The following is a 16316-nucleotide window of genomic DNA, read 5'->3' as shown; positions in this document are numbered from 1 at the left end:
ACAGGTGTATAAGGTTTGTAACACATTTAGGTAGTGGGGTTGAGCCTCTGCCTCCCGAACTAGGTCTAAGCCTGTGACTCGGGAGTCAGCGATTCCTCCTTGATTTGGTAACAATGGTATCAGCAATAGAAATCCGTAGACTGGAAAAAAGGTAAATGACAAAGATTGTAACTAATTAAAGCCAACTAATGCAGATATGTGTAAGTATGTGTGTAAGTCGTGGTGGTGTGGATCAGGTATGTGCATGTGAGTGTGTGTGTGTGTGTGTGAGTGTGTGTGTGGGTGTAGATAATGAGGTAACTGAAAAACATGATGAGCAAGAAGGATAGCAAAGGTTATTTCAGACATGACAAGAGGTTTTCGGTTTCCTGATAAGATAGTGTTTGTAAAAAGGCAGTTAGTTTTGCTTTGCAGTTATAGGAGTTTAGAGGGTAAATATTTAATTGTTTATTAATTTTATTATAAACACGGGCACTCATTGATATGTATTGGTGGTTAGCAAATACTGTTCGCTGGGGAACCACCGGGCAACAAGGACTTTGGAAGTGTCTCTCGCGCAAACTATTCAGTTTAGAAAAAAAATATATTAGAAACCTCATATCATTTTTGAAGATCTATCCATAGATACCCCACACGTATTCGTTTGATTAAAACATATTTTTTGAGTTTCAGTTCTAAGTATGGGGAACTCCCGAAATTTATTGTTTTTTTTTTTCTATCTTTGTGTCAAAATCTTAATGCGGTTCGCAGAATCCATCTACTTACTAAGTTTCAACAGTATAGTTCCTATAGTTTCGGAAAAAAAGTGGCTGAGACATACGGACGAACAGACAGACAGACACGACGAATCCATAAGGGTTCCGTTTTTTGCCATTTGGCTACGAAATCCTAAAAACAGTAAAGCGTTTTTTGTTATGGTAACAAAAACTTCAAATGTCAAAACAACCGATGTACATGCTCTTACAGGTTATGTTATTATTATAACCTTAAATTAGTTATTTAATTAAAATATTAAGAAGAATAGTGCACCGACCACTAGGGCGATGGGGTCTTCGTCAGACGAGGAGTTTGGTTGGACGAACACATCAAATGACGACTCCGATACGGAACCGGAAAAGTAAGAATTTTAAATATTAGTTGCTTTACGCCTGCTGGTAATAGTTTCCGTTCGAAACCCAAATTTACACACGAATAAACACATGTTATTTATTACACAACATGAATTAAGGTATGGTTTAAAATAATAAAATCTTTATTATTATAGTATGGCGGTGCTGGTGGTTGTTAAAAAGGTGTAGACATAAACATTGCCCAGGCATCTTTCGGTATCTACATCTATTGATAACAGTCATGTTTTTATTTATCGAAGTCAGATTCACCTACAGCATTACTCTTATTTGACTAACTTTTATTTAACTTGCAGTGTTCGTATGTAAGTATGTGTGCATGTTCGGGTCAACTCTTGCAAGCTAAATTAGACCCACTTCCCATTTGATTGAGCTGAAACTTCACTTAAGAGGCTGTCTACACCCAATGTCCTTGAAATTGATATTACTTAAACAGTTTTTTAAGAAAGACTATTTGTTTTAGTCAAGTAAGAAAAATATATGTTCATATTAATTATATTTCAAAGACCGTGGTTGTACTCGATACACGATTGAACGAAATCGGCTCGATAGAAAATAATTGCAAAGATTGGTCTTCAAATCACATTTAAACGGTTTTATGTCTTTATTGTTTTGACTTATGGGTCTGCAATTAAAATCACAATTTCAAAACATTTATATCTAAACCGTGGTTGAGTAAAATATTACACTAATAATCCACTTTTTATTATTTAATTATTTTTCTTATTATTCCCTTGCCCAGGCCCAGTAACATGCGACAGTGCTATCTCATTTACTCCGATACAAATAGACAGTGTGCGTGCTTTAGGCATTGACAGCCTCTTAAATATGTCAGTTTGGTGCAAATGCCATATTATGGTGCCATAGAGTTGATCTGATAATGGACACAGGAGCAACTCTGTGATAAAACAACCCAACCATATTGTGGTTTCTAAGAATTGTCTAGATAAATATTAGTTTCCAGTTGAAAGAAATGTATAGTCAGGAATAAAAGCTTGTATTACAAATTTTTGGCATTAACCTTGTGCCGCCCACCATACCACCACCACCAAATTATAGGAAAAGAAATTTGAATCTAATTGTGTTTTTAATTAGGTTGATTTTAATTTGTTCAGATATTCAGAGACAGATGAAATGCTACTTTGTTTTTAATAAAGGTAGAAATTCCATCAAAATGTTGTGTACATCCTAATGTACATTGGGCGGCATGAGAATAAACTTAGATTCAGATTACCGATGGCTTGATGGATGACATTTCAACACATCACAAAAATGCCTACTTAGTCTAGTTTTATACATACACTCTAATGTGACAAAGTGCCAGAGATAGTCATGACTCCTGCTGTTGTATCAGCACTCTTAGATGATCACACACTATAATGAATATTGAAATTTGACGTATAACCCAAAAGTTTTATGATGGTTGTTTTCATTGAAATTTTAATAATTAACTTATATTTTAACTAGTAATTGATATAAATCAAAGGTATACAAACTGTTGATAAAATCGTGGTTGTCCCCAAAAAGTGTGACATTACAAAAAAATTTAGGTAAATTGGTTTGTTTCTGGTTTACATTATTTGTCTTTTCTATTGAACTCCACTTTTTGTTGTATGGTTGAAATTATGTTATTCATAGGTCATATAACAATTCCTCAAATTCTGATGTGACAAGATAAATTGGTGTTGTCACTCACTACCCACTAGGCCAGACCGGTCATACACACAGTGTTATCACTGTTCCTGTGTTTCTGTCTCATACGAGTGTCTGGCTTCAGACTGATTAAGTATCTCTACCAAATATATTATACAATAATTAAAGTTGCACTGGCAAGAAAAACTCTGGAACCATCATTTTATGTTTAGCAAATAATTAGGTAACTGATATTATTTTATCTAGCTACGTATGCAATAAGTATTTCAATACAACAAAACTAACAAAGATAAGAGACAACAGTAGTGACCCTGCCTATGAAGCGATGTTCCTGGGTTCAAATCCTGGTAAAGGGCATTTATTTGTGTGATGAGCATGGATATTTGTTCCCGAGTCATGGGTTTTCTATGTATTTAATTCACAATTCATTTATTTGCATTAGATAGGGTACATGCAGGTTCATACAGGTTTACACAAAGTAGTAATCAACTATCTCGTCGCATAGTGACGTTCAAATGAATATGGTGTTAATCTATATTAAAAATTACACTAATTAAAAAGGTATTAATATAATAAAATGCGCATTACTACTTCAGTATTTATAAATACTTATACATATATTATATATTGTTATACGTACCCTCCGTAAATACCCTCAACACAAGCCTTATTGAGCTTACTGTGCCGTTAGTCAATTTGTTTAATAATGTCCTATAATATTAATTTATTTCATTTTGCGTGTTTGGACTTTTTGACACAGTATAAAATTGTCTCTGTATATTTTTGACAGAGTATAAAAATGTCCACAAAAAACTGGAGCTCGAAAAAGTCGGGTCTCGTAATAAAAAGGAATAATAGTATTTTTTATGCTTAATTTCCTTTAACATCAATAAATATCACTAATTATTCCGATAGATATGCAACTCATTTATCATTCCTGGAAGGAAAGGATGCGCTGGCATCCAAAAAACTCGGTGTGCTCAATAAAGCGAGGCTTTAATCCGGGGTAAAGACTGCTGCTTTATAAATCACAAGTCAGACCCCATATGGGGTATTGCTGTCACCTTTGGGCAGGAGCACCTAGATGCCTGCTTGGACCATTCGGCTCAGTCCAAAGGCGCGCTGTACGAATCGTCGACGATCCCAAACTAACAAGCGGTATTGAACCTTTAAGTCTAAGGAGAGACTTTGCCTCCTTGTGTGTGTTCTACCGCTTGTACAATGGGCTGTGCTCTGAAGAATCGAGCTGTTAGAAAAATACTATACTTATTTTAATTTCACTTGGTTGGTTACAAGTGCTTTTCCAAGCCAAAGGGCCTCAAAAACAATTATAGTGACAATCTTAAATTAGGGATTTGTTTGCGAACTATAATAATTAAACTATGTTTAACTTACATATTTAACTTTTTTTTACACATTAAGAAGCTTCAGTCTCACTGTACCGGGTACGCCCTTAAACTGCGTATAGGTATGGGCATGCAATGCATTGTGATTGTCATCCCGCTTTGTGTAGTAGGGCACATCACAGCGGATGTCATTCCAGATCTGATCAGAGCCCAACTGGGGAAGTTACCTTACAGAAAACCGCAGGCAAATAATACTAGACCCTACTCATAGTGCTGTGTTCCTGCCGGTGAGTAAGGTTGCCAGAGCTCAACGAGGGTGCGGAGTGTTAGGGTCGGCAACGCTCCTCCTTTCTCCTCTGGAGTTACATGCGTACATAGGCTACAGAGACTGCTTACCATCAGGCGGCCCGTATTCTTGTTTGCCACCAACGTAGTATATAAAAAAAAACTGTCAGTTAAAAATGATTGTAGGTGAATGGACTAAACTGGACTAAGTATAGTTCGTGTCATCCACGATGACATGCAGATTTGTCAAATCTGACCTTTGATAACCTGACGTACGAGTCGAGGCACACGTCTTCGTGAATGACATATGTAAGATATGTAATTTGAGGGGCTTAGATTAAGAAGTGCAGCATACATTTTCACATACAATTTTTTTTCAGGACATATGACGGCGAATCAGATTCCGGTAAAAACTTCAAAAAGAAACTTCAAAAGGAGCTGTTTCAAAATGGCGAGTCTCAAGAGACGCCGCACGAGCGGAAAAAACTCAAGAACCCGAAGCGAGAGGAGTCGTCCTCCCTGTCCCCTTCACCCCGCCGCGTCAAGCGCGAGTCGCTCGCCAACGGGCACGACGACTCCGCCGCGGCCGAGCACATACTCAAGATGAAGATCAAGCAAGAAAAAGCCGGCTTCGCCGTCCCGCGAGGCTCTCCGCGCAAGAGACGCGCCTCCGTCGCCAACGCCGAGCCCGAGCCCGAGCCCGAGCCCGAGCCGGAACCCGAGCCCGAAGCCGAACAACCTCGGAAGAAAAAGAAGAAACGCGACAAAGAAAGAGACGAACAGGAATCCTCCGCTACTGAGGCCGCCGCCGGCCCCGCCGCGGATCTCGCAGGAAGCCCCGTCGATGCCGCCTCCGACGAGCCGGCTGAGCGCTCCGCTAAAAGCTCTGAGTCACCGAAGAAAAAAAAGCATAAAAAGAAAACTGTAATACAAGAATCCTCAAATGACCAGGATTATTTCGACGGGTGGTGGAAATTCGAGGCGGAGGAAACGATCGTCCAGGAACGCTGGAACGCTTTTACGAGCAAGGAGTTCGTCAGCGATGACGACTCGCCAGAGGTCGAGCCGCCCGCACCCGCGCCCGTCCAGCCTCGGGCCGGCCCGAGCGACGCGAAGCACGTCGAATCTCCGCGGCGAGCGAGAATGTCCGACAGAATAACCTACGAGGAGGAATCGCAGTCCGAAACCGGATCTAAAACTCGGAAAGAATCGCAGTCGAAGGCTACGTCTCCCCGCCGACCCCGATTATCAGAAAGGATCACGTTCGAGGAGGACTCGCAGTCGGGGCCCGAACCTCCCGCGGCGGCTCCAAATATAACTCAGAGGAAATCCCTGCCCGTAGAACGCCGGCGGATATCCGAGAGGATCACGTTCGAGGAGTCGGCCTCGGAGCCGGAGCCGCGCGCGGCCGAGGACAGCGGGCGGCTCGGCCGCTTCCTGCGCGCGCACGCGCACATGCACCCCGTGCTCGGCGACTTCCCGCCCGGCGCCGCCATCACCGCCGACGACGACATATGGATCGTGCGCTGCCCGAGGGACTTGCCCGTGAGCGCGCTGAAGGGGATCACGCTGGACCTCGACTTCAAGAGTAAAGTGAAGATCGGCGGGCAGGCGTACGAGGCGACGCCCGCGGCGAGCGCGGAGGGCGGCGAGCGCGTGGCGGTGCTGGCGCCCGCGGCGCGGGGCAAGGGCTTCTGCGTGCGCTCCGTGCCCGTGCGCGGCTCGCTCCGCCTGCGGGCGCGGCTGCCGCGGCCGCCCGCGCCGCCGCACGCGGACGCGGACTGCCCGGAGCGCATCCCGCTGCCCGACACGCGGGCGCGGCACCCGCTGCTGGGCGCCGACTTCGAGCGCGCGCTGCCGGCCGCGGTGCGGCGCCGCCTGGCCGCCGCCCGCGCCCGCGCCCGCGCCGACCCTGACGAGCTCGGTCGCGACGTGCGCCGAGAGAAAAAGAAGAAGAAAAAGAAGCACAAGGAGCGCCCGGAACTCGAGCCGGACCCCGAACCGGTGGTCGAGCCGGAACCTGAACAAAAGAAACGCAAGCGAAAACACAGTTCGCGGCACGAGCCCGAGCCGAACGAGTCCGAACGCGATCTTCGGTCGCCTCCGCGGAAGAAAAAGGTGAAAAAGGAAAAGAAAGAAAAAAAGCGGCGCGACGATGCCGCCGTCTGGGACTCCGAGCAGGCCATCGAGGAGAGCCTCTTTAACTTTTAGTTATGTTGTGTTAAGTAGACTAGACTGATCGGACCCGATCAATCTACGCTAGCTATATCGCAACGTAAGTGACGGACGTAGTTCAACACTGCATCTGCATATTTTTAGGCCATGGTTTTTATATATAGATAAAATTATATGAAGCTCAATACAGACGTAACGGAATTCAGTTCCGAATTTCTATGATTCTGTCTGGTCTAGCATATTATTATATCTGATTATTCAAAAGCTATAATTTCTTCGAAACTGAATTCCATTGCGGCCTCAATCATGTTGTTTCGGAATAGGGTTGATTCCAATTTTTTGAAACGCTTGTAATACGTTCTATATTAACCAAACGTTGCCCTAAAATTTAACTTTTACCCTAAAAACGGCTTTAAATATGTTAAATTAACAAAATATATTTTGACCCATGCTTTCGCGCCCAAAACGCTCTTTGAAAATTGTATGACGTCACAGTTTACGGTTTGACACAACTATGTACATACCAAAGAGTAAAGTAAGTATATAGGTGCGGTCGGCCTCCCGTTGTCTATTCTCAGTACAAAATTTGATACTCAAGCCGTAGCCATTTAGGTGGTAGGCCAGCTGTGATGCGTGCGTGTGGGTTTTTAACCAACTAATAAAATATGTTTTCTGTAATAATTGAGTTGTTGAAGCTTCAATTAATTGCCCACCACCAAAATGGCTTATGCTGGAATATTAAATTTTGTACTGAGAACAGACAACGGGGGCCGACCGCAAAAACCGAAAATCGCATATTGTGGGGATCTTTCTCTTTTACTCTTACTAAGACGTAATTAGAATGACAGAGAAAATGACCGCAATGACCAATTTCGATTTTCGCGGTTATAGCCCAGTGTCAAACCGTGAGTTGTGTCGTCATCAGAATCTTGAATGTGGTTTCGACTTGGGTCACGTGACGTGTGTTAAAAGATATTTTAAATTCAATATTTACGAAAATATGCCCATTAGAGGTCCACTAAGGTAGTTTAACATGTTCTTATAATCCATAAGAATTTATTGGGATACTATTCTGCCCTAAGATTTGTAGATGGAAACAACCCTACATACAGGCAATTGGATTGAGATATCTGATCGGAATATCGTCACGAGGAACAGAAACTCCTTAGGCAGAATTGTTCCAAAAGTGTCCCGCTGTCAACTATAAATATTAGTTCCAAATCTCTCCAGAGTAGCGCTAGAGTAGCTAAGAACCTAGGCGTTATTGACGGAGTGAAGTGCGCTGTCTATGATTAGATTTTTTTCTCAAGTATTTTAGGTATTGTAGATTGTAGCGCCACCTATTTATGTTTTTTTTTTCGGACACTGTTTGGTATATGGAGATTTTGTTCCTTTCCATAATCGTCACGGAAATCAGAAAAAACTGACAGACTGATATGTCTGTCTGTCACATTTCTGATCCGTCTGCGGTGGCCCTGAGATGATGTTTAGTCCTTACAACGTTCAGTTTGACCTCATTTGTATTTTATTATTACATTTAGTTCTATTATCAATATTTACATGATTAGTTTAAAATGCTTCGTACAAAGTTAACACGTAGCATAAAAAAGTTACATTTGTTTGAGCCAGGGATCGGAAACCGGTATTTTTTGTATGGGAACGAAAACGGTATTTTTTCGTTCTTTGTTAATTATTTCATTCCTAATCGGGCAATCTAATAATACGAAGTCGTTATCTAAAAACACAACTGACTCCTACATTTTGAGTATAAAATAAACCGAAATATATGGTTATTTCGATGTTTTTGCGAAAAACCGGTTCCGATCCCTGGTTTGAGCATCTTTATTTTTGAATAAATAAACCAATTATTGAAAAATCTTAGTTTTTTTTTAAATCAATTGAAATGTGGCTACGTGGGTATGCGGCCGCCGAGGTCGTCCCGTATGTACTCGCGGATGAGGTCGTCATAACTCTTGTCCTCGCGAAAGCCGAGCTCGAGTGCCCGCCGCGCGTCCAGGCGCGCCGGCACCGACGCCAGCATGGCCGCCAGCGCCGCGTCGGGCCGCCAGCGGACGCGCGCCGCGCACTGCGGCCCGCACACGCGGCCCAGCGCCGCCACCAGCTCCCGCGTCGGCACCGTCAGCCCCGGCAGCGCCAGCACGCGCCGCTCCTTCCAGGCGGTCGCCGGCAGCGTCGCCGCGTAAACCAAGTTGTGCACCACCGTCGCCGGACCCGTCAGCCACATGCACAGCTCCGGGGGCACCGGCACCGTCGCTTCGCGGCCCTCGAGCGTTTCTCTGACGATATCGCTCGCAAAAGACGAAATGGCGGTGTTGGCGCTTCCCCCGCGTACCGAGACCGTCGGGAGACGAACTACGCGGGCGTCGCTCCAGCCGCGCCGCCCGTACTCGCTCACCAGTAGCTCCGCCATCGCCTTGGCGCAACCGTACGACGTCTGCGGCATCGGTGCGAAGTCCTCGTCCGGCGCGTCCGGTAACGTTCCACCGTACACCCCCACAGTACTAGTCATGACGAATACCAGGTCCGAAGCGCGGCGCCGTGCCGCCTCCAGCAGCGCGCGGGTCGCATCGAAATTAACGCGAAATCCCAAGTCGAAGTCTTTCTCCGCGTTCCCGCTGACGATGGCCGCTAGATGGAAGAACACTGCCGTATCGGACTCGATGATTTGTTCTGCGACACCCGGTGCGGCTAGGTCCAGTGCTAGGGCCCGCACTGGTATGCTGGCAGGAGGTGGAGTCGGCGCCGTCACATCTACGAGCACCAGCTCGGAGACAGGCAATGCGGAGTTTGGGGCCAGTAAGGCTCTTGCCAGCCGAGCGCCAAGAAACCCAGCGGCTCCTGTTATTACTATTTTCATCTTGTATCTTCTATAGAATATTTGTGATGTGAATTCTTCAAGCGCTGTTTTTATACTGATTAAACTTATTTATATTACTGAGGCACATTGGTGTAATAAATCATTGGTGTTATTTACATCTTTCGAGAAGTTATGTAACAGAGTAGACTAAGAAGCAGAGATAACGGTGTAGGTAATGTTATCGACGACATAGTTAACTAGTTTATCAACTTTATAACAATCAGATACCTAATGTCCGCATCTGTATGCGGTTGATGTTTGTACGCGATGACCTACTGACCTTACTTTAGCTACGTGATCATGAATAATATGAACTCCAATTAAATAAGTGGATATCTAATATTAAATTAAACTTATCAAAGTAGAATTACCTACTTAATTGATATTTCTGAGTTTCGGAGAGTTCAACCAAACCAAAACATTCGGAACGAAACTTATGGTCCTTAGAGGCATAATTTGGTATAATGATTCCCTCGATACAGGACAGGGCGATCTGCAAAATGTGAGTCTAGGTTTATAATTATACGAGATTAGTTACACCAGAGATGTTTCTGGGTCACCCCTTGTATGACCTCTGGCCTGGCGGGCACTGAAGCCGACGCCTGGCCGTAGCCGGTGCGTGAGCGTTTTCGGTTGCGGTGCGGCGTCAGCGGCTTCTGGACTTTTAAGAAGAATAAGAAGATGGGCTGCTCCGAATCCGTAGTAGTAAGTGTTTGTGGACCTATCAAGGTTAATATTGTTGTGTGTGAAGCTATTGGAAATTAGATTATGGGTACAGACATTAAAGTTTTATTCGAGCCGATGACTGAGTGATAATGTTGTGCCTGAAATCTGAACGGAAACTTTGGCGCCAATAGACTAGAGAAGAATACACAGAATTTAAACAAAATGTTTTATTGATTTAGTTTGTATAATAATTAATAAGACTTAATCAATAATAAGGACCCTCATGATAATTTGTTTTTTTTTGGTTCCCGAATACTTTGCCTGCTAAAATTTCACTCATATCAAGATTCGTAAACACGCCCGATCAGCTGTGAAGGTCACGCAGAGGACGCATCTGTCAAAACTTTTTATCAATCAAAATCATATCCTCTCGGTCACAACAACAGTTCTTTTTAATTCTCTTTAAACTAGTCAACAGCTGATACCCACAAGTGGTGTAGTAAAGTGCACTGAGTGAAACGCATTGTGCGAAAGCGGGCAGAAAGCCTATGCAGCGTGTGCAGTGACTTTGAACGGTAGGTGTTAGCGCCCGGCTACCGCTGGCCTTAGTCCATCGAAAACCTCTCATACCTACCTAATAAAACACGCAATCTACGTTGCTTAATTATCTACATAGTGAGAGGTACAGGTTGATACTCGTTATAATTAAGTTTTTAGCCATTCTCAGAAGGTATTATAACTAAAACACAAATTACAAAAATCAGGTTACTTCTATTACTTGACCGCAATCAGAATACGATTCCAAAGTACCGTTAGCACTACAGTTTATAATTAACAATCAAAGTCTTATAAGTCAATCTTCAATAGCGCTGAAATATGTGTGTTAGTAAATGTTTCTTGTCATTGCCATTACATACTAGCGCCTCTGAAAGCTGCCTTGCGACCCCATGGTCACTCCATTTTGAAAAAAAAGCAAAAATTAATTTGATAAAAATCTAAGTATATAATTACAAAGCATATTTTCCCAAGCTGGAGATGTTTCGCTTGCTTACGCTCACTCAGTCAATAAGTGTCTGGCTGGGCTTGTAGTATAATGAAGGTATATTATCATGTGATCAATCATATTCTAATTGCGTTTTAATAACACTAGAGAGCTGGCCTAGTGTTTGATCCACTGTACTACTATCAATAATAAAATTATAATATCAGTTCATTGTTTACCAATTAATAAACAATTAACTGGTTGTGGCTCAAGTTCAGTGGAATAATCACAAGTAAGTACCCTTTCCAATCTATTGTATCTTGAGGTACCTCTATGTAGCTAACAATATGCTTCCAACCAGAAATCTCTACATCTACACAAAATGTGGACACATTTACTCAAAATGAATGGTCACCTGAGTGTTCGATTTTTAACTAGAATATGATAATAACCTAAAGTTGTAAATGATTTAGTTTTCTTTCCATTACATTACACTTTAACAATGGGCTTTCATTTCTACCACAGCTGTAGGTTGTGGACTGTAACGGTTATCAGTATTATCAGAGCTCGGGCAAATGCAGCTTAGCAGTATGTGGCTCATAGTGGTGGTAAATGGTTCAGGATTTGGACTAAATCCTTGTACATAAGTATGGGGTGCTCAGAATCACTTATGGTGAGATTTTTAGTTATTTAAAAAGAATAAACAGTAACATTTTAGGATATTGATAAATATGTAAAGTTAGTTTCTTAAGACACATGATATTGAATTGAAATTAATAGTATTTTATTCCAAAGCAAGGCTTTTTGTAGATTCATACACATAATGCCCAGACATGTTGGATTGTACAATCTGCCTAAAACTGCTTTCGTTAATTTAATGGTTTCCTTGTGTCATTTAAATGACATTCAACTCGAGAGTTCATGCACTCATACAATAGGCCACTGTACAAACTAACCAGTGGACTTTATGTCTTAATAATAAGGTTTGCAAATTGTTTGTAAATATTATGGTTTAAACAATGGTACCCACTTGTTCTCATATCTGGTACTAGTTACACATAATTTACTACCCTATACCTGCAACTTTGGCTACATAGAATTTGTTATAAACTGTAAACCCCTTTTTCTCTCAGTAGGGGTTGAATATCAAAAAATATTGTCTTAATGGAGTGGAGTTCTACAACATTTGGAGAAAATACTTATGTTTAAAATTTCAATAAATTAGACCAGGCCGCGTACCCAACATGCAAATCGCTTAGGCTCGATCGAAGTGCGTCACTGTCGCACTAATATGGAAGAGTGATAGAGAGACAAAGCGTTTCGTTGTCGAAGCGATAGCGATTGTCATCTTGGCTAGGCCGGCAGCTGTACCTAATCTTTTTCGGTCCACGGCGCACTTGCAAATTTAAAATTTTATCTCGGCGCCCTAACATAGCTAACCTAACTGAAATAGGTACAGTTGAAAGAAATATTGCCTTGGATGGCCTTACGGCGCCCGTCTTTCCTGTTTACGGCGCACCCGGGCGCAGTCACAAACCAATGCATGGTAATAACGGTTATGCGTGGTTGCGTAGGAAAACCTGAAACAGGCACAATGGGGTTTAGAGTGTCGGCTTTGTGCGGCGTGGCTCCCGCGTCCCGTGAAACCTGAAACGGGATGTTCACAGAAGAAAAAGGGCTTTAAAACGTGAGGAATATGAGTAACTTAGAGCTATTGTAGTTCACGAGGTATGTCAAAGCTTACGCTATAGAGTAAGGTAAGTAGTAAGAACGTCTAAAAGTTATAATATCGTCCCCACAGTTAGCTGACAATTCGTAAGCCTTATTGCAAAAACATAAGGCACACCGGTGATCAGTTAAGAGTGCTGCTGTCAGTACATCGCTAGTGCCTTTGTCTAATAAGACAAGGGTGGGGTTGTGTACGCTTGGGCGCTTGCGTGTCGTGTATAAACGCTGACCGGGGCCGCGGCGCGCACTCCCGCGGGTGACACGAAATGCTGCGGCGCGACTCGGCGCGCGAGCGCGAGCTCGAGTACGGCCGCGCGCTCGAGAAGCTCGACCACGACAAGCGAGAGAAGCCTGACAGGCGCGACAAGGAGATCAGACCAAGAGCGCGCACGCCCGATGGAGCTGTTCTGGCGAGGGTGCGATCTCGCGTATCACTTTATCTTTCACTTATATGTAATGCAAGCACTTATCTGTTTCGGTGGTTGTTCTGTCCTAAATGTTCCGTGATTCAGTTCAAGTTCCTCTTAAGATTATTCTTTTAAAATGTATGAAAAAAAAACTGTCTAGATTTGGGCTAACTAATTATGGATTTTCAGTGAACTGAGCGTACGATTTCTTACAGCTAGAGAGACATATATCTACAGCCCTCTGCTACTCTTCATTGGCTGGACTTTTCAGATAGCCAGGGGACCTAGGCATTTTTAAACTACGGCACTTATTATAAGCGTTGACCTAAGACGGAAAAGTGGAAGAGCCGAAGGCCTGGCCGGGTTAAAAAGCTTGGATACCCCTGAGTTAGATTGTCACCACTACTCTCCAGTCAAGATGGCGCTACGTTTTACTTTGTGTGCAGAGGCAGATGGCGATCGAGCGCGGCGCGGCGGCGGAGGTGGCGCCCACCCCGCACCCGCCCTCCCCGCGCGCCGCCAGCCCCGCGCCCGACGACCCGCGCCCGGGGCCCGCCACGCGGCTGTTGACCCTCGCGCACGGCGAACACCATGATTCCACCATCTATCGGTCAGTTATACTCCGTTGTTGGTTTAGCAAGAGGATAATAGTGCCTATTATACATAAATTAGGCGCAATTTAAGACGTCGACTTGTGAAAACCCAGCCTGTGCAAACCACATATAGGTAACCTGACCACAGTTCCTGGTTGCTTACGAGTTTCGTTTTGGCGAGCACTACTTTTGGGTAGATTGGCAATTAATACGGTTAGGAAGGACGGATCGAGTCAAATCTCTACAGACAATCCCCTCGATAAATTTGGCCACAAGCTCAGAGAAGTCAGACATACTAGAAAGAAAACTATTTAACGCGCCAAGCGCGTCGCAAAGCGCGCGCAAACATTAGCGTTAAGATTCTAATATTGTCTATGTATCTGATACGAGTTTGGGTTTCAGGTTTGAGAAGGGCACGACCATTCGGTTCTGCCCGGGGCCCAGCCTGCTCGGTCGCAAGGTTTTCCTCTACACCAACTACATCATCACCGACAGCCGTAAGTTCGTTAGCACTGTGTGAAAAGAAGATTTTAGATTCTAACTATGATAACTTTGCACAAAGTTGGCAGTAAGAATCCATACATATCCCTTAGATCTATACTTGAAGTTGGCATGAAAATTTTGCGTGGTCAGACTCTAAACCTTCATTTAATTCCTATACTGACTTCAAATTAAATATGATTGAATGCAATCATGCGTTGCGGGCCTCTAGGTATTAGATACTCGTATATGGAATTACCAGACATAATCCAAACTTTAGACCCGAAGAGCCTCGCCAACTTTTTCACTACAGTCTCCTTACCTACAGACATTACAGTTTCAGGTCCCAGTACCACGTCTAACAAGATTAAAGGTTGGTGATGCGTTCTGGATCCGTACTAGACTATAGTTTATCTAGCGTTTCCCATGCAACTTGTTTCTGTTTGTGTACAGAGGATGAAAAGGCGGAAGTTTCCGAGTTCGTTCGCAATCAGTACTACGCGCTGGAGTGGCGGCGCGAGGATGAACAAGGATTAGAAGAGCTCGGTACGGGAGCACTCATCACCGATACGGACCTCTACGCTGAGTTGAAGCTGACGAGAGCTGGGGCCTTCCACTACTACTTCGTATATGATAGCGCGTGAGTTACTTTATCTACAAGTTTTTCACGTCAAATATTAAATATTACCTGACTCGAGTGGCCACTAGAGGACGAGCAAGGAATAGAGGAAATCGACACAGGAGCACTCATCACCGATAAGAATTTCTATTAGCTGGGCTGAAGCTAACACGGGCTGGCTTTCCACTACTACATCGTCTATGACAGCGCGTGAGCTACTTCATTGAGTAGCTCTTTCAAGTCAAAACAACGCTAGATAGACAAGACAGATAGCTATTACATTATTCTAAAGCAATGAATGAAGAAGGTCAACGTCTTCCGTGCCAAATGTTTTGATATATCTATAATTTCTAAATGTTAGGGTCGATTGCTCCAGGCTGCTCGGCTGTCATCGACGATAACATAGCTCGTTTGTAAAGATTTGCTTTCGTTTAGGTTGTTTCATTTGTCGTGCCCACCCCGCTCTTTCTGTCCACATATTAAAACTCAACAATAATGTAGTTTAGGTACCCTAAGTTTGGATCGGAAGGTCAGGCTGACGAGAGTCGTGCCTTGCAGAGAGTCGTCGATCGGGCCCACGGGCTCGGGCTGGCTGCAGTGCGCGGGCGCGCTGCGCGTGGGCGCGGGCGGGCGCGAGGCGCTGCGCGTGGAGGCGCTGGCGTGCCAGACCGTGCTGGCCAAGTGCCTGGGGCCGCTGGCGCGCTGGGAGGACACGCTCCGCGTGGCCAAGGAGAGCGGCTACAATATGATACACTTCACCCCCATACAGGTTTTCGGAGCTTTTTTTACCTCTTTGTATATATTTCAGTCCGACTCGTGAAATTTTATGGGCAAGCGATCTCGATAATTATATATTTTTTTTATTCTCATTTTCTAGAAATTGTTAAAAATTAATTATAGTTTCCAAAAACTGAGTGTATAAAAAAATGCCATAGGTATAGTATATATATTACGACAAAGATGGTAAATTTACTTAATAGGAGGACTCGTTAAATGGTTTCCAAGTGTCACCTGTACGATGTATCCAGGAACTGGGCGCCTCCAACTCGAGCTACAGCCTGGCGGACCAGCTGAAGCTGAACCCCGCGTTCGGCGCCGACGCCTCCTTCGCCGACGTAGAGAACCTGCTCACCAAGCTGCGCTGCGAGTGGCACATGGCGTCCATGTGCGACGTGGTCCTCAACCATACGGCCAACGAGACGCCGTGGCTGGCTCTTCATCCCGAGGCCACCTACAACTGCGGTAAATATATAAATTATAAGGGCAGAAATCATACGTATAGGGTGTAGTATAGGGGCGTCCACGAGTACATTGCCTAAGTGCGCCACAAACGTCACATAATATCTGTATGTCATTTTTAGATAGCGCGCTTATTCG

At 43.9% G+C, this 16316-nt stretch overlaps 3 protein-coding genes across 3 annotated transcripts in view; 2 read left to right on the top strand and 1 right to left on the bottom strand.

Annotated features, from left to right (window-relative positions):
* Nucleotides 1-621: 621 nt before the first annotated feature.
* On the top strand, nt 622-8143 carry LOC133519540 (serine/arginine repetitive matrix protein 1-like). Its single transcript, XM_061853545.1, has 2 exons — nt 622-1117; nt 4792-8143. Exons 1-2 carry the CDS (start codon nt 1044-1046, stop codon nt 6620-6622), a joined length of 1905 nt encoding a protein of 634 aa, XP_061709529.1. The 5' UTR covers nt 622-1043; the 3' UTR covers nt 6623-8143.
* A 49-nt stretch (nt 8144-8192) lies between these two features.
* LOC133519541 (D-erythronate dehydrogenase-like) lies at nt 8193-9950 on the bottom strand. The gene has a single exon (XM_061853546.1). It carries the CDS (start codon nt 9462-9464, stop codon nt 8496-8498), a length of 969 nt encoding a protein of 322 aa, XP_061709530.1. The 5' UTR covers nt 9465-9950; the 3' UTR covers nt 8193-8495.
* A 3116-nt stretch (nt 9951-13066) lies between these two features.
* The window catches only part of LOC133519539 (glycogen debranching enzyme), a 56035-nt gene continuing 52785 nt past the window's right edge, over nt 13067-16316 (top strand). The window contains exons 1-6 of the mRNA XM_061853544.1: nt 13067-13256; nt 13694-13857; nt 14243-14337; nt 14774-14960; nt 15498-15708; nt 15968-16181. Of these exons, the coding sequence (XP_061709528.1) occupies nt 13107-13256; nt 13694-13857; nt 14243-14337; nt 14774-14960; nt 15498-15708; nt 15968-16181 (1021 nt within the window). The 5' untranslated portion in view covers nt 13067-13106. The remainder of the gene's footprint in view (nt 13257-13693; nt 13858-14242; nt 14338-14773; nt 14961-15497; nt 15709-15967; nt 16182-16316) is intronic.

The sequence above is a fragment of the Cydia pomonella genome, chromosome 7 (genome assembly GCF_033807575.1).
Source record: "Cydia pomonella isolate Wapato2018A chromosome 7, ilCydPomo1, whole genome shotgun sequence".
Taxonomy (NCBI): domain Eukaryota; kingdom Metazoa; phylum Arthropoda; class Insecta; order Lepidoptera; family Tortricidae; genus Cydia; species Cydia pomonella.
The sequence above is the reverse complement of the archived record's forward strand: the minus strand, read 5'-3'. Positions and strand labels throughout refer to the sequence as shown.

What these genes read in the sequence shown, in the direction of transcription:
- LOC133519540 (XM_061853545.1), top strand. Translation starts at nt 1,044, where the DNA reads ATGGGGTCTTCGTCAGACGAGGAGTTTGGTTGGACGAACACATCAAAT. An exon ending in TCCGATACGGAACCGGAAAA is followed by an intron (nt 1,118 to 4,791) that starts GTAAGAATTTTA and finishes ATTTTTTTTCAG; the next exon opens with GACATATGACGGCGAATCAG.
- LOC133519541 (XM_061853546.1), bottom strand. Translation starts at nt 9,464, where the DNA reads ATGAAAATAGTAATAACAGGAGCCGCTGGGTTTCTTGGCGCTCGGCTG.